At 43.3% G+C, this 26,908-nt stretch overlaps 1 protein-coding gene across 1 annotated transcript in view; it reads left to right on the top strand.

The window, feature by feature from the left end:
• The window catches only part of STAB2 (stabilin 2), a 75,588-nt gene extending 49,494 nt beyond the window's left edge, over positions 1 to 26,094 (top strand). The window contains exons 42-69 of the mRNA XM_054167733.1: positions 88 to 213; positions 738 to 811; positions 2,638 to 2,709; positions 5,357 to 5,476; positions 5,942 to 5,989; positions 7,092 to 7,175; positions 7,276 to 7,422; positions 7,820 to 7,945; positions 8,287 to 8,346; positions 8,875 to 9,051; positions 9,134 to 9,223; positions 9,928 to 10,074; positions 11,310 to 11,366; positions 11,824 to 11,947; positions 12,935 to 13,084; positions 14,223 to 14,327; positions 14,736 to 14,843; positions 15,453 to 15,646; positions 16,643 to 16,784; positions 17,118 to 17,251; positions 18,419 to 18,584; positions 18,822 to 18,928; positions 19,551 to 19,670; positions 20,354 to 20,512; positions 21,232 to 21,339; positions 23,766 to 23,894; positions 24,954 to 25,073; positions 25,726 to 26,094. Coding sequence (XP_054023708.1) covers positions 88 to 213; positions 738 to 811; positions 2,638 to 2,709; positions 5,357 to 5,476; positions 5,942 to 5,989; positions 7,092 to 7,175; positions 7,276 to 7,422; positions 7,820 to 7,945; positions 8,287 to 8,346; positions 8,875 to 9,051; positions 9,134 to 9,223; positions 9,928 to 10,074; positions 11,310 to 11,366; positions 11,824 to 11,947; positions 12,935 to 13,084; positions 14,223 to 14,327; positions 14,736 to 14,843; positions 15,453 to 15,646; positions 16,643 to 16,784; positions 17,118 to 17,251; positions 18,419 to 18,584; positions 18,822 to 18,928; positions 19,551 to 19,670; positions 20,354 to 20,512; positions 21,232 to 21,339; positions 23,766 to 23,894; positions 24,954 to 25,073; positions 25,726 to 25,776 — 3,245 coding nt within the window. The 3' untranslated portion in view covers positions 25,777 to 26,094. The remainder of the gene's footprint in view (positions 1 to 87; positions 214 to 737; positions 812 to 2,637; positions 2,710 to 5,356; positions 5,477 to 5,941; positions 5,990 to 7,091; positions 7,176 to 7,275; positions 7,423 to 7,819; positions 7,946 to 8,286; positions 8,347 to 8,874; positions 9,052 to 9,133; positions 9,224 to 9,927; positions 10,075 to 11,309; positions 11,367 to 11,823; positions 11,948 to 12,934; positions 13,085 to 14,222; positions 14,328 to 14,735; positions 14,844 to 15,452; positions 15,647 to 16,642; positions 16,785 to 17,117; positions 17,252 to 18,418; positions 18,585 to 18,821; positions 18,929 to 19,550; positions 19,671 to 20,353; positions 20,513 to 21,231; positions 21,340 to 23,765; positions 23,895 to 24,953; positions 25,074 to 25,725) is intronic.
• The last annotated feature ends 814 nt before the right edge of the window (positions 26,095 to 26,908 follow it).

Raw genomic sequence — 26,908 nt, 5'->3', positions numbered from 1 at the left:
CTATTAAAAACATAGAGACAGCTTAGCCTGGAAAGCAAAAAGCCATTTAAGCACATGGGTTTAGTCTGGTTTGTTGTCACTGTTCAGCTATTGATGCTTGCAAGACCAGCAATGGTGGCTGTTCTGCCAAGGCAGAGTGCAGAAGGACAACGCCTGGCAAGAGAGTGTGCGTCTGCAATGCTGGGTACACTGGAGATGGAGTTGTCTGCATTGGTAAGTATTGTAATGTCCCATATGTCACACAGGACAATAACAGCACTGAGAGTTTCTGTACACTGAAGATCTTTCCTTTACTATGAGCCAGAAGTGAAGTTTCCTGATACTATAGACCTTGATGCCAAAGGTATCTCTACCTGCCATATGGTTGGTACTACTTGACAAACCATGCAACCACAGCAGTGTGGTGTGACAACACTGGTTAAAACAGATCTACCTCTCAGTAAAGATAGGCCTGTCTTCAGCAGCTTGATACACTAAAGTTCCTCTGGCCATTACAAACATAAAGACATTGAGATGCTCTTGTACCATACCTCTCCAGGTATGGTTTTAGAAATGCTGGTAGCCTTCACCAAGACAACTACAAGACCTAGACTAAGCTATTAAGTAGTTAAGGGAATTGGTTTCATTGATTCACAGTTGTCTTAGACCTGCATTCCCAGTATACTTTACTTAAAATTCTCCCTACTTGGGTTTTCAGAAGTCAATCTTTTCTACTGTATTGTTTCTGTTTCATAAAGAAATCAACCCTTGTCTGGAGAACAATGGTGGATGTGATAGAAATGCAGAATGCACACAGACTGGACCCAATCAAGTGAGTACTTTGTCAGTACAGATAAATAAAATTGGTCAAGTGTTTACAGTTGGGTAAAGAAAAAATTTGTCCATCTCCACTTTGTTTTTAAATGGAGGAATGGATTTTTTTTTAAATCCTGAAAAGTATACAGTTCCCTCAGAAAGCTATTTGAGAAAGAATGTGGACAAACATGAAAAAAGTATTTTCAGTAAAAGAAATCCAAAGCTTTGGAGGAAAGCAGAGTTTTGCCATTTCAAGCAGTTGTTTTTCTCTACTGGGAGGTTTTGATATGAAAACCTGTCAGTTTAGAAGTATCACCAGATAATGTTTCTTTCACTGTTATAGAAACTGTCCATGGAAAAATTCCATTACAGACTAGCCCTTTTCCCAGCATAGCTCAAACATGCTCACATGAATACAAAACAGCCCACATCATAGTTCTCTTATAGGGGTTACAGCTCACCAGCATCCACTCACTCCTCCACCTGTCTGCATCTCACATGCAGAAGTGCTACTTACTCTCCAAAGAAAAGGATGCATAAAAAGACAAGGGATGACAGGAGAAACAAATTGGCCCAGGCAATCAAGTGACACAGATTAGTGTTTCTATTTTTAAAACAGCTTCAGAAGAGGCTGAACACCCTGATTGCAGCACTTCTTATCATCGCCCTGTCGTGTCATATTTGCTATTGGCAGGACTGCAATCCTGTGAGTGCTGTACAACAGAGTCTCCTCAGAACCAACGCACAAAACAGTGACCAGACATCAGAGTCCACATCCTGACTTCTAGTTATCCCAAGACAGGAAGGGCAATAATCCTGTCAGTCCATTTAGCTAGTACCAGTCAATTAACTTTTTGCCTTGGCTATCATTTGCAAGTCAGAACATTTCTAGTGGGAGCACAGAGCCACCAAACTCCTTCCCCATCCCTCTAGATAAGACAGGTGGTAGCTATTTTTTTCCATACACCCTCACTGCAGATAGATACAACATGATTGTTTATACTTCCTTACCCATAAGAATATGGTTAACATCAGAGCAATAATAATCTTCACTGTAAAATCCCAGCACTGCAGATCTAAACTCACAAAACATAATATGGCTTTCAGTCATCCAGGTACATAAACCACTGCTGTTACACTGCCTAGTAGTTTTATTTCTGATGCAGAAATCTCCTTGAATTTTCAGTCATGTATATAGCAAATGTGCATCCTAAACTGAAAATCATTAAGCAGTGAATTGGAGAGGAATATAAGAAATTTCCTTGCAACCAGGGTTTTTCATGATTGTGATAACTGCAAGTGCAAAACAAAGTTACTGTGATGTGTCAAATGCATTACTGCTGCATCAGTAATGTCAGGACACAATTCCAAGTGTGTTTTGAACATAGGTTTCATCACTTAAAAAACCCAACAAACAAACAGAAGAGACCCAGAAAAACCACAAACCAAGACAACCAAAAGAAGAGAAGAGAAGGGAATATAAATCCATACAGATAAAATGAGGGGAAACATACTAGGGGTTTAGCCTGTTTTGCCAGCAAAATGACCACGTGCAGACATCAAAGGCATCATTTCAAATGACCAGGACAACAAAGGAGAGACAAGAGATAGTCAGTCAAGGAATGGGCAGATAGAGCCTCTGAGAAATTGTTATTCCCCAATCTCAGTCTATGGTTGCTCGTGATGGCAAAGAAACTGCTGTATGATGCAATTTTAGCTTAATAAATTGTACACTTTATCACTGTGAAACAATGGGGGGGGGGGAAGGCAAATTAAGTGTGTGCTATGTTTTTTAAAATATCTTCTTTCCCTGTATGCTTATTTTTTGGTTTTGCTTTGTAGGCCATATGTAATTGCTTGAAGGGGTACTCTGGAGATGGCAAAAGATGCACATATATCAGTCTGTGCTCACAAGTGAGTATCCAGTTAAGGAGAGGATTTAAGTCCTTGTAAGCATTACATTTTGGATTTTGTATGCATTTAAAAGTAAGTCAGATATGCCCACAATCACTTTAGGTTAATTTACCTGATCTTTAAATGTCCTTGGTTCAGAATGGGCTTTAGTGCCGTGGCTATTTCAGAAACTGAGTATGAAGTAAAGGTTTTCCCTGGACCACAGCCTGGGCGTAACAAAAGTGAGGGCCCAGATTCATCACTGAGTCTTAAAAACCCACTTCAGATTGGGTCTAGACAAACAGACCCTAGTCAGTAGTGGTAAAATGTCACTCATATCTTCTCAGCATATTTTTTGTCATTACTAGAGTTCATATAAAAAGCTACTATCTAAGTTTATGTCTGTAATAGAGAGATTACCAATATTTCAATTACTACTGAAACAAATAAATGAGTACAGTTTCTAGGCAAGGCAATTAAAGAGCTTGGTTCAAATGATACCTACATGGTACTTGTAATGATAAAAAAAGCCCCAAAACCTATAGTTCACATTGTTGATGCTCAAGGGCTACTTCTAGCAGTTCTAAGAGCCAGGTGTTAGGGAGCCAAAGAGACTAGTCTACAGTGGATCAAAACACCTATTTATTTTTAATATTCTCTTGTCATTAAGTCTTCTGGTGCAATTTGGGACCATGTCTGTGCACCCTGAACAAGAGAAATTATCAAGTCTCAGCATACACATCAGCTTCTTGGACTGAATTTCTTCTAGTCCAATCAGAGTACCAAGTCCTCACATTGCAGCATGACCAGTGAAATTCATATTAGGGCAAAGAGGTGCTCAGTGGGCCTGGGCTCCCTGGAGTAGATGTTTCCATCAGAGGTCCCATCTTGCAGGCTCACTTAGGACAGAGCTCTCATGGGGCAAGTCAAAGAGCAGAACTCCACAGCCCCTTCAGCCACATAGTCTGAGTCTTGGACGCATCCCCATGGATGCATGATACAGATAACACTGCCAGCTGAAGCAGAAGCAGTTCAGTGAATAGGGAAACAGAGGAGGTAAAGAGGTGGATGAGGAGAATGGAAGCACCTCTTGATGAGAAGGTTAACAAGAGGGGGCGGAAATCAAAACACAACAATCATTCTCCACACCAAACATTTCCTTTCTTTCCCTCCACAACACACAATGCAGGGTTTCCTATAGTATTCCTTATTTTGTCTTTCACCTACCACTGCAGGCTGAGATTCAGCCACCTTTGTTTCATACTAGCTAGCTCACATACTGCAAGCCACATATTTGCAAGCAACATGGTTCTCTGCACCAGCAGCACTGCTTTACTCCTTGGCAAGCTGCAGCAGGGGCATACCCACTCTCCCATGCACATTGATCTGCTGCTCTGTGCACAGAGACAATAATTCTCACCCTCCCAGCCCAGCCTGTCAGCAGAACTTCTCTAATTTTGAGAGGCTGCAGAGATGAAAGGGCAAGGGTTAACACAGGAGCTGGAAGAAGGGGAGCTCACAGTTATGATCTACTGCTTCCTACAATTTTGTATGCTTTTGCCTTTTCTTATGCCTTATCCCAGCAATGTTGCTTCCAACTATCTAAATATGCCTGGTTAATTAGGTATATAAACAAACGTTATGAGAGGTGAATCTGTCAGACTAGAGACTAAATTAGCTCCACTTTGGCAAACCTCTGTGCTATAAAGCTTCATGGAAAGCTGTGATAAACCCAAGACTGCAAACGGTTCACCTAAAGCTAGGAAATGAATAACAAACACACCCAAAGCCCCTACTTACCATGGTCAAGTCAAGCCCCACTAGTAACTCCCAAAGAAACTTCTACACTCATTCATGGCCCATAGGGAAATCTGCATGAAATGACTACTGACAGAAAGGACACTATGAAAAAAAGCAAAAGTGAAGATGGCTTCTCAGTTTTTCCTGATTTGCTCTCAAGTCTAGGATAGAAACTTCTTTGCAAACTGAGGTGCTAGTTCACTGCCTGGGCAGAGCTCTGACCCCCAGCATGCTACTGCTGGATGAGGAACTTCTCCCCCTAGCACAGGGAGCTTACTGGAGGCAGATGGCTAGGTCAGGTGCATCGTTGCTACTCCAAGCCTTAGGTCACATTGGTGGTGCACCCAGAGGCAGACAGCTGTTTTAGAGGAGAGCATGTATGGCAGGTCCCCGTTTCAGCTGACCTGGGCCATCAGACAAAGAACAATAAACAGTCCTATGATAATGCTTATCTAGAAATCCAGGCTCCTAGCACTGTAAAAGTCATTTGCAGCTATAGATAGTTCCCTTCAGTCTAAGTCACTGCTGGTTTGCCAGACCAGCTAAGTCAAACCATCCCCAAGATGCAGAATGAAACCCGGATGGAAATGTTCTGGATCCTTATAACATTATGATCTGACGATATAGAGAAGGAATCAAAACTACATCCTCTGCATAAAATGAGAGTTATTTCCTATGAACCTTAAATACTCTTTATTGTTTATGAGAAAGTATACTCTGTGAGAAGTTCCAGCAAGGTCCCGTTTCAAAAAGCTGTTCTGATTAAGTCTTTCTAAGCTACAGACATTGAGGGCAAAAGTGGTGTACTGGACTTGCTCTGTACACTGGCAACAAAGGAATTAAATATTTTCCATTTTAATCTCACAAGAATAACGGAGGCTGCAGTGAATTTGCCATCTGTAATGACACAGAGTTGACAGAAAGGACTTGCACCTGCAAACCTAACTACGTTGGGGATGGATTTAAGTGCCGAGGAAATATCTTCCAGGTAAAGTGTTGCACCTGTTTCTGTCCCTTATTTTTCTTCAGATATTTATTTAATAAAATGTTTCTCTTGGAATGCATCAGGTTGGTGTTGGTTTTAGTTTTGTTTCATTTTTTTTTCTTGAACAAATTGGTAAATCTACCACAGAATTTGAAAAAATCCCAATCCAAGGAGCCAGGAATAGGAACAGGATGCTGCAAGATAACATTTCCTGCCCAAACAAAAAACCAAAACCAACAGACACACAATTGTTATGACTGCAGTACTCAGGAGCTAACATTGGTATTTTTAGATTTCAGAGAAGCTTGTTCTTTGATAGAGCAAGGTAAAAATACAACAGGAGCAGGTGGGCAATGTCTATTCCAAGCCAGAAGTTCTCTTTCTTTACAAGAGCTGTATTTGTTTGTACTTCACAGATGCTGTCCCACATTTGCAGCACTTTAACAAAGTCTCCTTTTCTGATTGCAGGAACTTCTTAGGGACTCCAATACATCTAGGTTTTATTCCCACTTAGAGGTAAGAAAAGGTCATGTACTTTTTTTTCCTTTCTTTTTGAGGGGGGTCGGTGTTCCTCTTGGGTTTGGGAGCTTTTTTTAACCTTAAGGAGAGGGGCAGGGACCCGGTATGAATAAGGCATGCACCAGTATCTTTCAACTAAACTGGAACTGGACTTGGATCACCAGCCACTAATATTGGAGATGTTCTAGTTTAAACTATTAACTGTCATTAAAACCTCTAAAGAATTAATAATAAAGACTGAGATCCTAGAGAAATGTAGGTGCCCCATTCACAGTCTCAGATTTTCTAGCACATCTCTCATTATTTTCATGCAAGTGAATACCGGTCTCCTCCTATCCCTGCTGCATTTACAAACTGCAATGCTGATTTCAGTTGCCCCTTGACAATGTCACAGGATGTTGGTGTGCATTGCCAGACAGCAAGTATGCACCACTATGTGCTTTTTGGGGACTGGCAGAAGTAATTCTTCATTTACCAGAAGTCGCAGAGCAGCACAAATCTGTATGGTGACCTTCTAGTCCAAAGACTCCTTCTAGCTTTGATTGTGCTACCATGGTAAACTGCTTCCTCTCACTTTAGCAGAGCTCTTATTATTTTAGTTTGTCAATGGTGATTGCAAATTGCCTGCACTACCCCAGGTCAGTTTGGACCTCTAGCAGAAGTTAATCTATGCCTAAGTACTAGCAACCATGTATCAGCCAAATGCACATACAAACACCTGCACTCCTCAGTATCTCAGGATGAAAGTTTTATTTATCTACCCTTGCCAGGGAGGGAATAGCCCTCCTCCACCCTCCTGATGCTTAGAATTAGTTGGCAGCTTTCCCTCCTCTTCTGTTCATCATTGCAGAGGAAATGGAATTGGCTATAAGCTGAATCTTCTGTTTGATACCCATGGGCACTGGTGACATACAGGGCTGGGAAGGAAAGCCACCACTGTACAAGTTTCTCTCACTTTCACATGGCAGGGAAGGGAAACCAACATGCATCCGGAACAGCACTGCAGACTACTTCCCACTGAGCAGGGCTTGTCCCCATTGCTGGATGGCACTATGTACATTAAAGACTCATTATTTCTTTGTCCTCTTAAATTTGGCAGACTTTGTCTATCAGAGATATTGCAGGCCCTGGACCTTTCACTCTGTTTGTACCTCGCACAGACATACTGAAGAGTGACCCACGAGTAAGTATGAAAGCCAGAATGTTTTGGTGAGCTGGCCGTGAGGCTTTGGAGTTACAGACCTTGCTCATCTGCTTTTCAACTCCCCCACTTTTGGCTGCAGGTCAAAGACTGGATTGACAAAGGAGTGATGGCTCAAGTCCTCCGGCACCATATGGTGGGTTGTGCTAATCTGTTGTACAGTGACTTGACAACAATCACCAACGTCACCTCTCTCCATGGGGACCCAATACACATCAGCTACTCTCAGGTAACAGACCATGAAAAGGAATGGGTCAGAATAATAAACCAGTCTGTTATCATTCCATTTTTTATGTTTTTTTAAAGCAGAGTGATTCCCTTTCCTCCTCTGATGTGCAAAAATAAACAAATAGTATTAAACCAGGGTTGTCCATTCAGCTGAATTGTTCAGCCCTTACCTGCTGTGCAATGTTTTACAACCCTTGCTTTGACACCCTATTTTATCCTCACACTCTGGCTTTATTTCCATGAGGAGAGCTTTAAAAAACAAAGGGCAGTTTATTAAAACCAAAGCTGTTTGCTGCACAGAAAGAATGTTCTGGCCTCACTGTATCAAAGAAATTTGGCATCAGCCTCACCCACCCACATAAGGTTCCACAGAAAACATAGTTTTGTTGCCTTTCCAGAACTCAGTGGTTTTGAACAACAACGCTGAAATCGTACTCAGTGATGTGGTGGGCACAAATGGCGTGATCCATGTCATAAACCAAATTCTGGTCCCATCACGTATGCAGGATTTCCCCCTTAAGAAGGTATGTGCAGTTCTTTGTCATTCTCACCCTAGGGACTTTCCACATTTGCTATTAGATATCTAAGTCATGTAAGTCACAAAACCCAGTGATACTAAATAGGCCTTATACAAGTTGTTTGGCAGTGCTGAACAAGTGAAAATTAGAGACAAACTTTGCATTTAAAATTAATTCAGGAACTACAGTTATTTTAAGAACAGCCTAAGAGGACTTCTACACAGGGCTTTTACGGGCACTGATTTAATAGCAAAAAGTGACTTACAGGATAAAGCAATATACCTGCTTTTTGAATATCCATATAATGTATGTATTAGATAAATTACTGAGCATGCCTTTCATTGTAGGAAAGCCTTAAAATGGTTGCGGCTAAACATGGATATGTCCTGTTCAGCAGTTTGCTAGAGGTAAGGACACAAGACAGCAGCCATTGGGCAAAGGTTTTAAACACTTTTCTTGAAAAGAAGAGCACAGACACGGAAAGTAGCGTCACTGGCAGAAAGATGGTCAGTGGAGCCAAAGGGTTCACCACACAGTACACAACCCTGGTAACCGTGAGGTCCATCTCACACAGAGGTGGAGGGATGTCAAGCAGACCTACAGCCATCTTCCTCCCTCCCACTCAGCTCCATCCTACTGTACACCAAATTACATGGCCAAGGTCTGACCCACTTTTTTGAGAACAAAACTGGGCTGTCATCCTGCTTTTCAAGGGGCAGCCCTGGGTGATGAAGCACTTCTGAGAATTGAGTCATGGAACTAAACTTGGACACCTCAACGCTGGCATGTTTTTTTGTAGTCATATTGCTTTCAGGCTGCTGACCAGGCAGCCCACAGTCCATTGCATCCTAGTTACACCAGACATGCAACCCACAGGGTCAATGTCAGCTTAGGTGGAGCATTAATCTCCCACCTCAAATTTTGGTATGTTGCAGAAAAACAACCTGCTTGGGCTGATCAACGATCCTATTCACAAACCCGTCACGCTCTTCTGGCCCACAGACACAGCTGTCCGTGGGCTGCCACAGGAGCAGATTGATTTCCTCTTCAAGAAGTCCAACACTGACAAACTGGTGCAGTACCTCAAATTCCACATTGTCCGTGATGCTGCAGTAAGTCTTTCCATTATAGGACCATTGTGAAGGCCAAGACATGCAAGCCCAGACACATGCATATCCCCTCTTTCTTCCCCAGGTATTGGCCTACCAGCTACCAAGCTCCACCTCACTGAAAACCCTGCAAGGCTCCAATCTCACTGTTAGCTGTGGAGATAACAAGGAGATTGTAAGTGTCTACTCTCTCCTTGCCCCTGAAAAAGCACCTGTTCATGCAGACCCCACTGTGCTGGGTATATGCCCCAGTCAGCATCAAAACTCAAATGGTTTTGTAAATCCATGCAACAAATGCAAAACCAGGCAGATGCTTTGTAAGACTCTTTGGAGTTGTCATTTTCTCTTTTGTAAAATGCTATTTCTCCAAACAGCTCTCAGTTACCTCAAAACTGAAGAACCAGCACATTTTAACTTCTCTTACAATGGAACACACAATAGAAAACTAGTAAGATGACTCTAGCTTTGGCAGAAGCCCCATCTGCATGTAAACTCTAGTTTGTAAGTATTTACAAGCTAAAATTGCAGGTGTGTGCATAGCCTGCTAAGCCAGAACAATGGCACACTTTTTCTTTGAGAATGTACAGGATCCTACCCACATAATCCCTGCCAAGCATCTGCTTCTGAAAATATGTCTAAGCCTAACCCTGTGTAAGTTAAACTTGTGGACATCAAGTTGCCATACTCTGTCACCTTCAGGAAAGAAAAATAAGATATGCCCATCTGTGATGTTACAGCTTTCAGCTGTAGGAGGAGAGGTCCTCAGATTTTTTTTGAGGCGAGAATTCTCTCTAACACCCATGCAGGGATTCACTCCAGCCCCAAGGAATACTGACTCATGCGTCACACACCTCTCCCTCTCTCCATCCCATCTCACAGGGCACGCTTTTCCTGAATGACAGACAGTGTAAGGTAGTGCAACGGCAGCTGGAGTTTGATGGGGGCATCGCCTACGGCATCGACTGCCTGCTGACAGACCCCAGCCTCGGGGGACGCTGTGACAGCTTCTTCACCATGGACTTCATGGTCAGTCCCATTTTTGGGTCCCCTGCTATGGCAGAGACACAGGGCAACCCTCTCTGTCCTCAGAGACCAGGGCAACCCTTGCAGCAGATTTGGCACTACTGAGATTGAGTGTCACTATTTCAGGCTGGTTTCATCTGCCAGACTGTATAGAGCTGAGGTTAAGAAGGGTAGCACAACACTTGAAAGATGCACAAAGGAAATCCTGCACTCCACACTAAGGAACTCATGTTTTGTTCCTCCAGGGGCAAAACCAGACCGGTTTAGAGCAGTTTATCAAGCCCTAACCTGTTTTCAGCAATTTTGCTCAGACCAGAACAGTGCTTTACAAATGTCAGTATGAGTATGAGCACAGATGGATTTTCCCAAGATGCTCTGAAGTTAATATATATTTGCACTATGAATCCGGTCATAGAGACTTCATCTATGAAGATCCCAATTATACAGGAACAGCACTGCTGCCTCCACTGCACAGGGCATTAAGGACACAAGGTGGAGAGATGTCTGGACTGTAATCAGGCTCTCAGTCTCCCACATTTCTTGTCTTTATGGTAGTATCCTTTAGCACACCTGAACAGGCAGTGTTAGTGTGGAGGAAGTTTTCTCAATGTGTCACACAAACAGGGTGTCTTTGATACCCATTTTAAAATGGCTTCAAGACCAAATTTTCTCCCAATTAATTAAAATGTGTTTTTAAAATTACCTCAAAGTGAAAAAAAAAAGTGGAAAAAGAAAGAAAAAAAAAAAGCCATGTGGTCAGTCTTTGAAAACGTTACTGGGATTTTATTTCAGTTGTAAACACAACTGTCCCATCTGCTCAAGTTACCTTTTGTTTCCTGATTTTGTTAAATAGAATAGGTGCTATTTCCTCAGATCTGGGCAGTGCTTCCCAAGAAGTAACCCTTTACCTCTACTCCAAATTACACATCCAGATTTGATGCAGCCCATATCAAGATCTGAAGGATAGCCACCATCTCATTTAAATCCAGAGCAAACTTTCCTCTCTCAGAACTTATATTTCAGTATCAAAACTAATTTGGTATATTAAAGGGCATTAAGTTAATGCAAGTATTTTGCTGTCATTCTCTTTTCTTTCTTCAGGGCTCTTACATTTCAAGCCTACGCTTTCCTCCACTCGTATTTGCTGCTCTCATAAAACAGAGGTTTTGCCCATTTCTAAGAGCCTTTTGTTGCCATTATTTTAATTTGACTTTTTTCTGTTCCATTTTGTACAACAGGGGCATTGTGCTAGCTGTTTCCGTAATTTTAAATGTCCTCCGGGGACAAAACCAAAGGTAATACATCGAAATCTTGCGTTTAAGCAGTCTAACCTGCTCTTCTCTCTACTCCACATAAGCAAATTAGAATAAGTTGCTTGGAAAAAAAGTTAAAAAAGAACCCTCAGCAATGAAAGCACACCGTTAAGGGATGCCAGAAAGCCTCCAGGACAAAGGTGCTCCTGAGCAAACATCCAGGCATCAGTGGTGAGGGACACTTACTGGTCTCATGAAGTACCCACTCTAACGTGCTTCAGTTGACTTCAGAGCAGCCCCTCTCTGGTCATTAATGGTGCTTGGAAAGTTGGGAATTGGAGAGGTGAGGACCTCACACCTGCCCTCTTCACACATATTTTGATTCAGCATGTGTCAGAAATCATGATTTAAAGATAAAAAAAAACCCAAACTGCCACACAGCACTCATCTTCCTGTGTTTTTCTCTCCCCCTGCTTATGTTGGCACATGCAATGCCCAGGAAGGGATTGACTTGTGTACCTATGAGTCCTACGGGCTGCAGAGGAATGGCTGCCGCAGGAACTGTTCCATGGTCATCCACACAGCCAAGTGCTGCAAGGGCTACTTCGGGCCAGACTGCCAAGGTAGGAGCCCCCTCCCCACCACTTGCCAACAGGCTCCCCAAGCATAGAAGGGTTGCACCCAGCAGGGTGATAGGGCACATGAGGAAAGACCATTCACAAGACAGAGCAACTCTGTTGTGAGAGTTGATGTAAACAGGAAGTATTGTTGCTTTTCCACTCCAGATAATCTTTTTCATGTTTACAGCAAAGCTGAAAACTCCATGCTAGTGGCAAACTAAGTAAATGCTACAGAGAGTACAGACTGCTCTGCTGTAAAGAAATTAAGCAAGTCTCAGTAGTCACCAGCTGAAAGCCCTTTCAATAAAAGAGCAGACATAAGGCTCATAAGAGTGATATCAGAGTACAGCACAGACAGTGTACAATTCCTCAACCACCTGTGAGCACACACAGCCCTGGTGTAAGCTCAGAAATTGTAGCTTTGACCAGGTATGATAATGTTTGAGAAGTTTTATCTCTAGCTGTTAGCAAACTCTGTGCCTCTTCTCTTACCAGCTTCACAGGGGAACAGCACTGAGGCTCTCACAAGCACGTGTAGGGTCAGGTTACGTGTTAGAATCTCTGCTGCCAGACAGGTCCAGGGACATGGCTCACGCTGTCCAGATTTCACAAAAAGACACACGAGGATCCCAATCACTTCTGGCCAGCCCAGCTTGATCTGCCCTTAGGCTTACCCCAGCAACACACAGGCACAAACGAGGCTGGGCAGGGGCTGGGCAGTTCCACTCATTGATGGGTCTGAGTGAGAAAGCACCCACACCCAGGGCTAGAAGAGTCAACAACTTCTGACAAGAAAGCACATCACAGACTTTGAAGCATAAGCCTCTCAGTCACTGCTGGCACAGCTGTTCTTATAGGCCCCAGCAGAGGTGCGTTCACGGGTGTTCCCCTACTCAAGGCTTTTCACAGAACAATTAATATCAAATAGTGAAAACAACAAATGCACACTTAAGCTCAACAACTAAAACATGATTTCTCTAAACCTTTCAGCTTGCCCAGGGGGCCCAGAGACCCCATGCAATAACCACGGCTCGTGCAATGAGGGGTACACTGGGACAGGAGAGTGCCACTGCGACAGCGGCTTCAACGGCACGTCCTGTGAGCTCTGCATGCCAGGCAGATACGGCTCCAGCTGCAGGCGTATGTTCAAGTTTCCTTTCCATACTGTTACCCATAACACACCCAAATTATTTTGTCACAGATGGGTTAACTAAACCAAGAAACACTTCCCCCTTTTAACACCAACATTTTCACCAGGCTGCCCCATGCAGAGGGATGCCGCAAGATCTCAGAAGGGAGGAAAAGGAAGGCGGGGAGGGTGAAACAGAGGCTTACTTAGCTTTCTCTGCAAGGCTTCTCCTATTCTTATATGGTAGATAAGAAACAGGGAATGCCGACAGGGCCTCTCCCAATAAGGTTTTTCAACTACAGTACAGCCTTCTTCCCCCATCCCCATAAAGGGCAAGACAGCATTTTAGCAATGTGGTTCCTCAAGGATTGCAAGACACCAAGGTCATGCACTGCTTTTGTGGAAGAGAAGAAAAAGGGCACTGAGATGAAGGCAGTTTGTGAAGAGGGACAGTAGCCAATAAACTGCTCACACAATCCATTTTGCTGTTGTTTTAAATGTAAACTGCCTAGAACCAGAATCAATATTGCCCTTTAAACTCAAATGTTTTCCCAACACAAAGCCTTCATATGGGAAGCTGCAACATTAACCCTTCCATTCCGACCATATGCATTTGGAGTGTTCACAATGCATATATAATGGAGTTTATAAAATAGATATCCTGAGGTGGAGGCAAGACACTAGGCTTGGATATCAATGCTCAAGAATATGCGTATCTGCCACTGTTCTTGACGAAGTTTGCTACTTTACAACAATGCAGCTCAATACTCACTTTTGGAGGCACACTGAATCAATGCCAGTTATAAAATCATAGGATCAGAGGAGAATTTGGGCTGGAAGAGACCTCAGGAGGTCTCCAGACCAATCCCCTACTCAAAGCAGGGTTAGCTCTGAGCTCAAACCAAGTTGTTCAGTGTCTATTCTGTCAGGACCAGCAGATTTCCAAAGATGGAAAGTGCCCAGCCAGTCTGCACAGTCTGGCCCACTGCTTGACTGGCCTCATGGTGAAAAACCATGAGGTTACATTTATCTAAATAATTACTAAATACTTCATCTAAACTGACAGTCTAGGGGGTGTTTCTCTAGGGAAATGTTTTCCCCTTTCCCAAAGGCAGCTCTGTAAGAGATCCCTCTGCATTTCTTTTGCAGCCTGTGAATGCAAGTCCACTGGGCAGTGTGATGAAGGATATTCAGGAACAGGACGGTGTTTCTGTGAAACAGGATGGACAGGACGGCTGTGTGAAACCAAGCTAGGTCTCTGCCTCTTCTCACCAGGCTCTGTCACGTGGAACCATGGGTTGCTAGCACTTACAATTCAACAGAGGTTTTGTGTAGAGGAAAGAGAGAAAGGGTTAATAACAGCAGAAGCCCTCACTGGAGGCTAAGGGACTTTGCTCTGGTCTCTGAACATGTCCTTATCACCTTCCTGTCTCCTCCTTTGTGAAATGGGAATGTAAGTAACCCCTGTGGAGGGGTTCTGGGCAACATGAGGGAAGGTATCACTGCAGAGCTAACAGTTAAATCATTCTTACAGATTTCCCAGTTAGGAAGAATGGCATGAGGGCTTGTCTTTCTTACAAAAAAAAAAAAAAAAAAAAAGAGGGGCAGGGGGGGCACTGCAAGATAAACAGCATCTTCATCTCAGCTCTTCCTTCCCCACAGCCCTGCAGCCAGTGTGTTCCCCAAGCTGCTCCACCAATGCTGTTTGCACGGAGAACAACACATGTCAGTGCAAGCCATTTTACAATGGGGATGGAATCACATGCACAGGTGAGCTTCCTCTCAGCACAGCCTACCACAAGAAAGAAGGTTGCATTCTCTCACACATTTACCATCCAGTATGAAACATTGGCTAGCAAACCTGAAAAACTTCCACAATACAGCAAGCAGAACAAATTTAGGGTAGACACAGATGTTTACCAAAGCAGGAGCATGAGAAGGAAGTGAGCGTCAATCAGGTTTTGGAGACAGCGGTGTTTTACTTACAGGGTTTTCTTCACCTCAGGCAAGGCAGCTCCCCAGCAACACCACTGCAGAAACAGTCATTCTTTGTAAGCCAGGTGTCTCACATCCTCTAAAATCACCCTGGCTAGAGCAGAATCCCTCAAAAGAGCTGCTCTCTTGGGCTGACAAAAGGTGGAGCAGAATCTCTGGGGGAGTGGAGCCTTGTCTCTTAACTTGAGGATATCATGACAAGGGCTTCAGAGCCCTGCAAGATAGTCCTCACACAACTTCGGCAAAGTCAAACAGGTTTTTTTTGCCTCAGAGAAGCATTGAGGTATTGTTAACATGTCTTTAAAATCTGAAAGTGGTTTGTCCTTGTGAAGAACATCCGCTGTAAAAGCAGACTACTCACCTCTTTTCTTTTCCCCTGTGCAGCTGCAGACCTTTGCAAACAAAACAATGGTGGATGCCACAAGGCGGCTGAATGCACCCAGCTGGAGGTGAAAGTCTTCTGTAGCTGCCAGAAAGGATACAAAGGAGATGGCTTTACATGCCTTCCAATAAATCCTTGTGCTGATGGGTTCAATGGAGGCTGTCATGAGCATGCCATTTGCATTGTCATAGGACCTGTAAGTTGAATGACTTCATTCTCCAGCAAGGAAGACTGATACATTTCCTCCTGGTGCCAGCAGAAGTCTTTTCTCTGGCTGGATCACACTCCACACCTCTTAAAATCCCTGTTTTCCAAAACAGCCTTTACATAGCTCCAGCCTACTTTCCACATTAATTTGGTATTCTTTTAGCTGAAGGGTGACAAACACTTTGACATCTTTGCTCTAGGGAAAGAACTGCTACAGCAGATAAGGTATTTTGCATGCATATTTTTTTCTGTCCTCTTCTTAGCTCTCCCTAATCAGATGTCCCTATTTGAAATAGGAGTTTGCTGGATACTTTGGTAGCTAAACCTAAGGTCATCTGTGTGCCTAGTGTCATGTGTTGATTGGCCAGACAGCTTAAAAAGCTCTGCAGCCACATGACACAAGTCCCTTGGCCTTCATGGTCCATGTTTTGAGTCAAATTTGTGACAGTGACTTGATCCAGCATACATATACCCTGGTGCTTTTGTGATCACCTGTCCATTCTATGTTGATGGCTTACCTAATGTGTCTTCCAGGTGCTATCTAAGAAAGCCTTCCCACTAGTCTGTTCCAATCTGCCAACCATCCCTGGATGTCACCAATTCCTGTTTGGTTTACACTGCTGTTTATTACTACCAGTGGCTTACTATATTCCTTTGATGTTCCCACACCCAGTCATTTAAAATATCATTTTGACATCCATTTTTGTTAACTGTTTGCCCCATAAATCTTCAATGCATGTTATTAGTTTTGTGGATGGAATTATGCTTTGGTATTAATTTAACAAAGTATCCAAGTGCATGTGTAAATGTTTTGCTTAGAAGAATAAATGGCAGTGTCAGAGTTTGTTAGTAACAGCTTTCCTGTTTGTCCATTCCTGGCTACAGCAAGGGAATTTATTTTCAACATTTAAGAACGTTGCTTGGAATACCACTTTTGTGTCAGCTAAGTACTTAGCCAGGCCTTTTTAATTCTCTCTCTGACTAGGACAAACGCAAATGTGAATGTAAAAATAACTACATTGGTGATGGGCTGAACTGCTCTGTGATGCAGCTTCCTCTCGACCGCTGCTTGCAAGACAACGGGCAGTGTCACGCTGACGCTGACTGTGCTGATCTTCACTTCCAAGGTGAGGATGTCACACACAACATCTTCATCCATGTGCCACTGCACTGCAGCCAGTGGCCACAATCCTTGTGTCTGTCAGCTCACTCAGTCCTCTACCTATGTACCCTTGAAACAATGAGAAGATTAAAGTTAGAACACATGCTTGCATAGTTTACAATACCACATCTATAAAACAGATGAGGACGTTCCAGGTAGGAATTACAGGATACCTCTAAGGAATCACTCTGTCCAAACTACATTTCACAACATCACAGATATTTGTATGGCATAGCTGACACTGCATCCAGAAGTGGAAACCCTTTCAAGAAGAGCTGGTTCTTCTTCTTCTTTGCAGATGCCACAGTTGGAGTGTTCCACTTACGGTCCCCACAAGGGCAGTACAAGATGACTTATGAAAAGGCAAAGGAAGCCTGTGCCAATGAGTCAGCCACCCTTGCTACATATAACCAGCTGCTGTATGCACAAAAGGTGAGGCATCCTTACTAGTAGAGGAGGCCCCTAGACCTAGCAGCAGTATAAACAAGGAGGAAAGAGAAAGGAGACTGTTCTGTGCTAACAAGTTTCATACTCCCTTGCTTTATTTCCCCATGTCCCAGGGTATGCTTAGCTGGAAGCAGCTTTCAGACCGTTTATATGTTTCATACCTGCTCATACAGCACCAAACCCATTTGCCAAGTTCTTTTTCCCAGTCATACTGGGATAAAGTGGTAGAAGCATGCTTACAAAGTGTTTTCATGGTGGTTTTAGAACAGAATAGAATAGAATAGAATTAACCAGGCTGGGAAAGACCTTTGAGATCATTGAGTCCAACCTATCATCCAACAGCACTTCTTAAAGAAAAGTTCCCTCCAGAATTATGCTTAGAATAATTTATCATTTTTTACAAACAGCAGGAACCTTTTCCTGAAATGCTGTTGAATTAGCAGACTGATTTCCAGAATGTTTTCCCCTCAGTATGTCATAGACAATACATGGCTGACATCAGTAGGATAAGCATCATACCTAGGGCTTGCAAAAACTTGGTTTAGGGCTGTAGGTCAGACTATGCCTTTCTGGTTCTTTGCTATCTGTGGAAGGAAGAAAGACATTATTTAGGGACACTTCTATCAAAATTTGAGCCTGAACCACAGCCAGCACATAGAACTCCTTCTGTTGCTTGAGAAGATTCAGACTGTAGCCAGAGCTGTATCCCTTAAGACTTGTAGCTTAGATACTGACCTCAAAGAAGCGGCAGAGCTGGCTACAGTGCTCCTGGAAACATATTTTCCACATAAAGCTTGTTTGTCAGGGTTCCTGCACTGACAAAAGGTGGGCTGGCACACAGTAAGATTGCATATTCCCTTTCGTCCTTCAAACCCACCTCTGATCCTGCTCAGCTTCAAGCTTGGGGGAGCTTTTCCTCAGGAGAGGCTCCTTTGGTCCATATGGAGAGCCACTGACTTTCAGAGGAGCCCCTATCTCTGCAGCCCTTTGGCACATGGCTCAGCACAGGGCAGTCTGCAGGACAGAGCTCCCTCAGAAATAATGTTGGCAGCTTGGGTGCTGCCTGAGGACCCTGGGAAGATTGTTTATCTGCAGCATCGCAGCACCCAGCTCTTTCCTCTGTGTTTTTCCCTACGGCTGTGCTGGCTGCAGGCAAAGTACCACATGTGTGCTGCTGGCTGGCTAGACGGTGAAAGAGTAGGCTACCCAACTGCCTTCTCCTCCCCAAACTGTGGCTCTGGGTACGTAGGCATTGTGGACTATGGAAGAAGAGTCAACCTGAATGAAACCTGGGATGTCTTCTGCTACAGGGAGAAAGGTAAGAAGGTTCTTTGCTGCATCCCTCTGCAAAAGGGGAAGCAGCAGGCCTGGTTTTCTTTCCTTTGGTTGGCATAGGCTGCTAGATAACAGTGTAAGAGACTCTGCCTCTTTTGAACATTAACTTAAAAAAAAGTAAATCTCCTGCTGGCAAGTTATTTTCCAGACACAGGAGAAGCCTAAAGCCTTCTGGCAAAGGGCATTTACCCATGCAGCTATTTGTGTTTGTGACTTCCAGATGTGAACTGCACCTGCAAGCCAGGCTACGTGGGAGACGGCTTCTCCTGCAGTGGGAACTTGCTGCAAGTGCTGATGTCCTCCCCAACACTGACAAATTTCTTGTCGGTAGGGCCCAGTGCTGGTGTGCTGTGTGGTTGGGAGAGCACAGCCAAGTGGGTTCTGCCACCAGGTTCTAGCTGAGTGTTTGCTTTACTAGCATGGCAAGTACAGCCAACACTAACATGCCAGTGAAGCAAGCTGGAGTGGTCTAAATCTTCATGGCCAAAACCAAACCTAGTTACTATTTTTTTCATTAGCTGCTCCAAAGAAGTTTCAGGGCCTTAAAACTCATTCGGAATTAAAATGCTGCAGCAGCTTTAGCTTAAAGGAGATTCTGTGCACAAATGCTTCTGGCTTATTAAGCATCACAAGGAGGTCAATGCTTTGTAACTTTATTGAATTACTGCTGTGGAAAGGCAAAACATTTAAAGGGTCATTTATTTGCCAATAGTCACTAGCCTTACAGCCAAAGAGGACCCAACTCCTAACAAGTCAGTTTAAGATGTGCTCACCAACTCAGCAGCTAAAACCAGTGTTTAAATACAAACTTCTTCTGTAATGTCACTCCAGAGCTGCTACATGGTTCTGAGAGTCTCTTTGTCACTATTTATATGATCTCATCTCTTCAGCTCCCTACACAGGAGCACACAAGTGCTCTTTAGTAAAGCATGATTTTGTTTTTGTCTAGGACATCATGGCTTACTCCAACAGCTCCAGGAAGGGGAGAGAGTTCCTGCAGTACCTCATGGACTTGTCAGTGCATGCCACTCTCTTTGCTCCAAATGATAGTGGATTAAGGGAAAATGAGGTCAGGGGTTCTTTTTATTTTTGCTTTCTTCTTTCAGTAGCACTTTTTAAACAGCCATTATGGGTTCCTGTATCCTGGTGAAATTGAAGTTTTAAAAAAATATCTTAGTATGAGAGAACTTCTATGTAATCCTACACAGTTCAAACTGTGCATCTAAAAGAGGTTTTCACAGTATAAGTTTACTGAGTGTTCAAGTCACTACACAAAATTTTCCATTAGGGCTTTTAGTTACCCAGTTATAATGGATTTTGCCTAAATGGAATTTTTTTTCTGACTTATTAACATCAAGAACAATTATTTGAGAAAAGCTTTGCTATTTCCCACAAATACATTAGGAGTATGTGTTCCTAGCTTCATTACTGTGCTTATCCCTTCCTCCTTCCCTTCCTGCATTGTCTCAAACAATTCACATGGGTTTATGCCCTAGCTTGCATCTTCGGACTGTTTGGAACAGCTCATCAGGTTATCATAAGAAAGAGTAACATTCTTCCTCCATCAGAGGCCATCAGGGACAGAAGATCCTACTGTTCACACCCACATTTCCCAAAGCCTCTACCGCAGATTTTACTTCCTGCAGCATTAACAGCAAAGAGGAGAAAAGGTCACAGGCACTTAGCCTATTGGTAAGTCCAGACTATTAATGAGATCAGTTAAAATTCTTTGTATCTTGCTCTCACTTGCAGACACTTTCTGGGCGAGACATTGAGTATCATTTGTCTAACGTCAGCGTAATGTTTTATGAGGACTTAACCAACGGAACCACTCTCCTAACACGTCTGGGGGAAAACCTCCTCATTACAAACAACAGGCACCAGGAATATCAAGCCCCCACTGTAGAACAGGTACCTTTTTAATAAATCTCCCATCATTGTGTTTATCCCCCCACCCTTATGCTATGCCCTGCAGTGGTTGGGGTTCAGCCCACACCTTTCCCCACCTCCCTTGCAAGAGAAACCAGAAGCAAAAGTTTTCAATAGTGCAGATGCTCATGAACCCATCCTCTCAAAACAGACAAGAGAGACTCGAGCAGCCCAGAGCAGTCAAGGACTCCTGTTATGAGCAGGGTTTAGAGAAGTGTTGGTGTTGCAAACATCTCCCTTCCCGATCAGCTGCCAAACAGGATCACCTTCTAGATCACAGATGCTAGACCACCAAATAAATTGCAGGCAGCAGCTCTCCATCAATGCTGACACAGCACTCCTGAGCCAGCAAAATTCAGTGCAAATGGCACTCTCAGCACAGCAAGCAGCTGTAACAGAGGCAGGCTGCCTGGCACAAAGGAGTAATAGCACAACTACACAAAGCTTGGCAACTGTATAAATGTCACAAACCCCTTTACTTAAAAAAAAGCAAACAACCCCCTCACCAAACTGGAGAAGGAAATTCCTGAAGGCAGTACACAGGTAATGATGATGGCTACTTCATGCATGGGAAAGCTTGGTGCTGATGTCCAGGGAGGCAGCAGTCTAAATCCTCATGTGAGAAAACAATCTCAACGTTTACTTCAGTCCCAAAGGGAGAGGGGTCAAGGCTCAGCTCCCATTGCTCTTTCTCTCGGCAGAGTGAGATCAGATACGTGGACGGAAGTGCTATTGTTGAATGGGATATAGTCGCTTCCAATGGGATAATCCACATCATTTCAGAGCCTTTGAAGGCTCCTCCATCACCTGTAAGTACATAGTGATGTTTTTGTGTAAGGGGTGGTGGGAAGCAACTGGGACTTCATACCATCCCAAAGCCATTGCTGACATTCATATACTTCTCCTGCTTATGTAGCTTTGGTTTAAAAGGTTGCTTTGAAATAAAATTTAAAGTTGAGAACAAGGTGCTAGTGGAGCTTGTTTGAAATGTTTCTGTCTGGACAAGTTCTTCCCACATTTATTTTATAGAAATGAAACAAAAGCTCCATTTTAAAATGGAGCTTTCATGTTTGTAATGGAGGTTTTATGAGGCTCCATTTCAGTTCTTCCAAAAAGATCTTCCAAGCATCTAAGGAAAATGCTTTTACTCTTGGCTTTGCATTCATTCTCATCCAAAACAACAGATATTGAAAATAGATTTATTTTTTCCCCTGTATGAATCCCAGCAATGGTCCCAGTTATCTAATGATCTCTCCCATTAGAAAGACCAAACCAAACTGTGCGTGGCAGAAAAGCACAGCTCAGAAAGGGGTGCTGTCTTTCTGAGGAGGGATCTAGAGTTAGCAGCTGCCCTGCTTCAAGCTGGAATCACAATGGTACATGGCCCAGCAGCAGGGAGGCAAGAATATTGTCTTTTTTGGCTTTTCACCAGCAAGGTTTACTGCTTTTTATAAAAGGAAGGAAAAACATTTTGTCCACCTGCAGTACAACAGTGATGTCTTACAAAAGTGATCCCTGCTGCCCCTGGGCAAGGTGCACAGCGAGCACCATTTTTTCCAGTACAAAATATTTTCCTTAAAGTAAATGTTCAGATGCACAGTGTTAGCACTCTTCAGCTCTGTTCCACACAGAGAACTCTGTGACAGCCCAACAGAGACACAAGCTGACCTTGCAAGATGACCTACCATTTATGTAATCTGAAGAAATTCCCTTCTATGGGGGTGACTCATCCTGATCCTTCTCTCTCTCTTTGTGCTGGAGGGGGCCCACTCTTGTTTACAACCTATCCACCCCAGCTCTGATTTTGGAAGTGGCTAAAACAGGCTGCCTCCTTGGTCCATGAGATTAATCCTAGGGATATCTCATTTCTCACCTTTGTTTTGTCCTGGATGACCTTTTCTCAGTTGCAAACCATCTTTCTTGCTTCTGGAAGCTCAGTAATATTCCTACATAATATCAGTCTACAAAATTCTCTTGCAGCCTACAAACCTCAGAAGCAGGAAATGACACACTTGGGTAAAAGCATAAATTATTGCCTGAAAATGATTCCCTTTCTGTCAGTCTACAGCAGCATGGTACCACAATCTTTATAATGCATTTCACATGCTAGCGGCAACTGAAAGTATTCTAATATTTAGCTGCCCAGCTGCACCATGTAACTGGCATTGTTTTCTTACAAATAAATTAAGAGCGCATATCTATGAAGACAGCAATGTGATTATTTTTCCCAAAGTAAGTTTAATAATTAAGTTTTCTAGGCAGGAGGCCACAAAGCTGAAACATCACATGGGAAATCAAGAGTAACGGCAAATGAACCTTCTGCCCATTTCCAGACCCCTCCTCACCTCCTGGATTGTCAGCAAATGGCACAGTGCTTTGGGGAGACAGCAACCTGAGTGGCTGCATGCCCTGGGATCTCTCAAATTTAGCATTACCCCAACCTGCCAGTCACCTTCAACCTGTCAGACCACAGAGCTGTAGAAGGCAAAGCAAAGTCAGACTGGTCGCTTTCCTCTCCTTCAGATTAAAGCCAGATCATGCATGAATTTTTCACCTACGTATTGAAATACTTATAACCAGTTACTTGGATTGGCACTTTACCTGCTTGATCAAAGAATGATTTCAGGTCAAAGGCATCACACATGTTGAGGCAAAATGACCTACAAAAGGCAGGTGTTGGGCCACTGGTGGAACCCAGCCCTGTGCACTCTGTGCACAATCTGATGGGCCCCCACACCAGCAATGAGATGGACCTCAGCTCAGATGCAGTGTGGTTGGAGCCCTGGTAAACAGGACTGAGAGAACAGTAGAGTTGCCAACAGCTCGCAATAATCAACTGCTCCCCAGTTCACAAAGCAGCGGGGAATAAGCTTGATCCCATACAGAGCCCTCTAGGGTTTTTCTGAAGCAGTTTAAGGGAATTTGGTACCAATTTCTCCTCCTCAGTCTCATTGTAACTTCTCTACCTTGAAAAACCTGACCAGAAAAGGTCACTTAGGCATTCTCTGTAACTCCAAAACCACAAAGATGAAGCCATACTAGAGGCAGTGTGCAGAACCCCCAAAATTACATGCAAAAGGCCACATTTAACTGTCTCCAGAGAATATGTAGCAGGAAACTGGAGCACAAAAGCAGTTCAGGTCCAAGACATATCTCAGAAAACTATGGTGTGTTCTCACATGCTGGAAGGTGACCAGTGCCCACCTGTAGCTCACTCATCCTCTCTCATTTCCAGGTTCCTCTCCACACCAGTACTGGAACAGGAATATTCTTTGGCATCTGCCTGGTTACAGGAATTGTAGGATTGATTGGATATTCTTACCTCAGGTTCAGGAAGAGAAACACAGGCTTCCAGCACTTCAAGGTAGGTGGCAAACAAACATGAAAAGGAGGCAGCACTTCCCCAGACCCACCACACCTCTCAAACTCACAGCCTTCAGCTTCTCCTTGCATTTCGTTAAGCTTACAAACATTCCCGATTGCTTCCCATGGGTTCAGACTCAGGTGCAGATAAAGTGGGGAAGGTTCCCACACTTGTCTTGGGCATGACCCTACATTTGCCTTCCACTCCCCCAGACCTCTCCTTCCAGGGTGCCCAACAGGCTCCTTGCTCTCAGAGACTGAACACCAAGATCTGGGCAAAGGTTTGTTTAACTACACAGGACCAGTGCAGAGGCCTTTACTTCCCCAGAAAGCTTAGTTAGGGAAGCAAGTGATTACAACCACTGTAAGGGCACCTGTTCTCTTCTCCCTCCTCTACAGCATTGCTAACAATTTTGTTGCTCTGGAGGTTAAACCTTTTGGTAGGAAAAAGGCCAGATTCAAGAAGCAAGCAAGTTGAAATTATTACAGGACTGAAAGATCCAAACTTTTATAATGATGCACTCTCATGCCTGCTTTTTCTTAACTAGCTGGCCTCACATGGGATCATGATGCAAAACCAGCCAGCAGCAGCCAAGCTACTCAGATAAGAGATGACAAAAAAAAATACAGTTAAAAAACTCCACAAGAATCAATTCAAAAGAAACTCTACCTATAAGTAACTAGAAATCCCTTCCTATTCTTGTCCCTGCATGCAATGTGAATCATCTTCTAGGAAACACATCCCTGGGGAAGCACTTGTGTTTTGATATAGCTGCTATGAGAATGCTCAGGACCAGCTAGGTAACTTTTACCCCAGGCATAATGTCAGGGCAACACTTCCTCTCCTAATCTTTGCTGAGGGTTAAAAAGGGAAAGTTAGATACCAGTTTTATGTGACCTGAGATAACACAACCACCCAGAACACTGTTCATGGCCAGAGACACTGATTTAGATCATAAGAACTGTTCAGTCACAACACTGGTAGCGAAGCTTAAGTACCTCACTTAATGCACTGCAGGAGGAGGATGGATTTTAAGCAGGTTTGTGTGATTTTGTGTAGTCAAAAGATGACACTGATGTAACACCACTGGACAAGTCCCAGCCTTCAAATATCACGAACCCTTCCTATGAAAGTTCTTCTGCACTGACTCCACCAGAACCTACTTACGATCTTTTCTCAGTAAGTGTTCATTTTGATTTGTGATTGAGATGCAGCTAAAATAATGGTAAGAAGGGATGACTTTATAAAAAGGAAAATATCTTACTGGGATGGGGGGTGGAAATGGAATGGTGTTTTTCCTCATCCTGGCTTTCCTCTCTCCTCACTGCTAGAAACCGGGCAGCCTTACCTGTACCAAAATTGAGGCTGTGGTCCTCAGCTGTATCTCAAGTTTACCTTACTCAAAGGAGAGCGGAATTAAATTGGACTTCAAACACTACTAGATGCCAGTGATGTGTCTATACAAACTTAAAACCTTTCCAATTTTGTCATGCCTCCTCCATGCTCCAAAAGCAGCCCAGTACTATGCTAGCACTCCAAAGAATCACAAACATAACAGAAAAGGGGCTGGGAATCAGGAGGGGGAAAAAAAATATTGAGGAAAGCCAGAGTATCTGAATAGCTTCAGTGGTCTAACTGAACAAGACCCTCATGTACACTCTGTCTAAAAATTAAAACAAACCTTTCTGTATCCAGTAAAAAGTCTTGTTTGGTACAAAAATATCAGGTGAGAACTTTGCCATCTGCATGGCATGGACAAATTTGCCCAAACATGACTTTTATTACTTAATGCAATGTTCAAGTCTGATTTTCTTTTTCTTCTATTTTATAGGACCTGGATGATCAGCAGCTCGTCATGAGTGGTCCTCATGATCAGAATTAAAGATTGAATTTGGCATTGGCCAATTATAAAACACATTTCCATTTATACTTACTGTGACAAAACATCACCTACAACCTCTCAGGGAATAGATTCTCACAAACTAAAAAGAGCACAGCTTTGTTTAAGCAGCAGCGTAGAGAGTTCACAGTTACCAATCTCAGATGTGTTGGCTGTATCTGAGCAGTACAAACTATGAGTGCCAAATGCAAAACTGAGTCCCAGCTAACCTAGCCAGAAGCAGGCAGACACTTCTCTGTGACAAGTAGAGGATTTTCACTAGCCTGCAGTTTAACTGCTTCTGTTCTTCTTCACAGACTTTTATCTGGCCTGAAACACACAGGGCTACTAGCTTGGAAAATACCCTAAATTGGCTAGTACTCCAGCTCTGTGCTTTCATTTTGGCTCGCTTGCAAGTACAGCTGGCAAAAGTGAAACAGACCATGTATTTTTAAACTAAGGGGACTTTTCTGCTAGTGTAATTTCTTGCAAGAATTTCAGCAGCAGGAAACAAGCATTCTGTCTCCCTCTTTGCTGCCTTTAGCTTTTCTGTCTTTCCTCAAACTTGACTGTTTTGCTTCCATCTCACTTCACTGTACAAAGGGTAATTATAGCAGCTTTTAGCAAGAAATACAAGTGGTAAGAGAGCATTCAAGCAGTGATCAATTTTAATGTGAGCCATTTTTGTGAAAAGTGGAAAATGAAGATGAACAAATCCTGGCCCTGTCATGTTGCTATTCCATTTTTTAAGGCCTGTGAGAAGCAGAAGCCACCTGCTCGTTCACTCACCCATTTTTTACCAAGCACATTAACTTTGCCTTCCCACCAAGGCACAGCAGTAACAGCTGCAATCTTCACTCTACTATTAGAAGAGCTGAAATTCAGAACCCAAACACATATTTTGTGGAGTTTCCCCCCCCCAGAGTTTTGTAACTAACCCAGGTCATATTCTTTTCTTCTCCCCGGTCACACAAAAGGCTCATAAGGACCAGAAGATAAAGTTCAAGCATTTATTTTTGTAATAATCATTAATTATTTTTTTTTTAAATCACAGAAAAGTGCAACAGTTCATTAAACTCTTCTTTTGCTGACAGAGTACTCCTCTCTGTGTGTTTGACAGAACAAGAATTTCTTC

Source organism: Dryobates pubescens, chromosome 15, assembly GCF_014839835.1.
Source record: "Dryobates pubescens isolate bDryPub1 chromosome 15, bDryPub1.pri, whole genome shotgun sequence".
NCBI classification, from domain to species: Eukaryota; Metazoa; Chordata; class Aves; order Piciformes; family Picidae; genus Dryobates; species Dryobates pubescens.
This window is presented reverse-complemented; position numbering and strand designations above follow the sequence as displayed.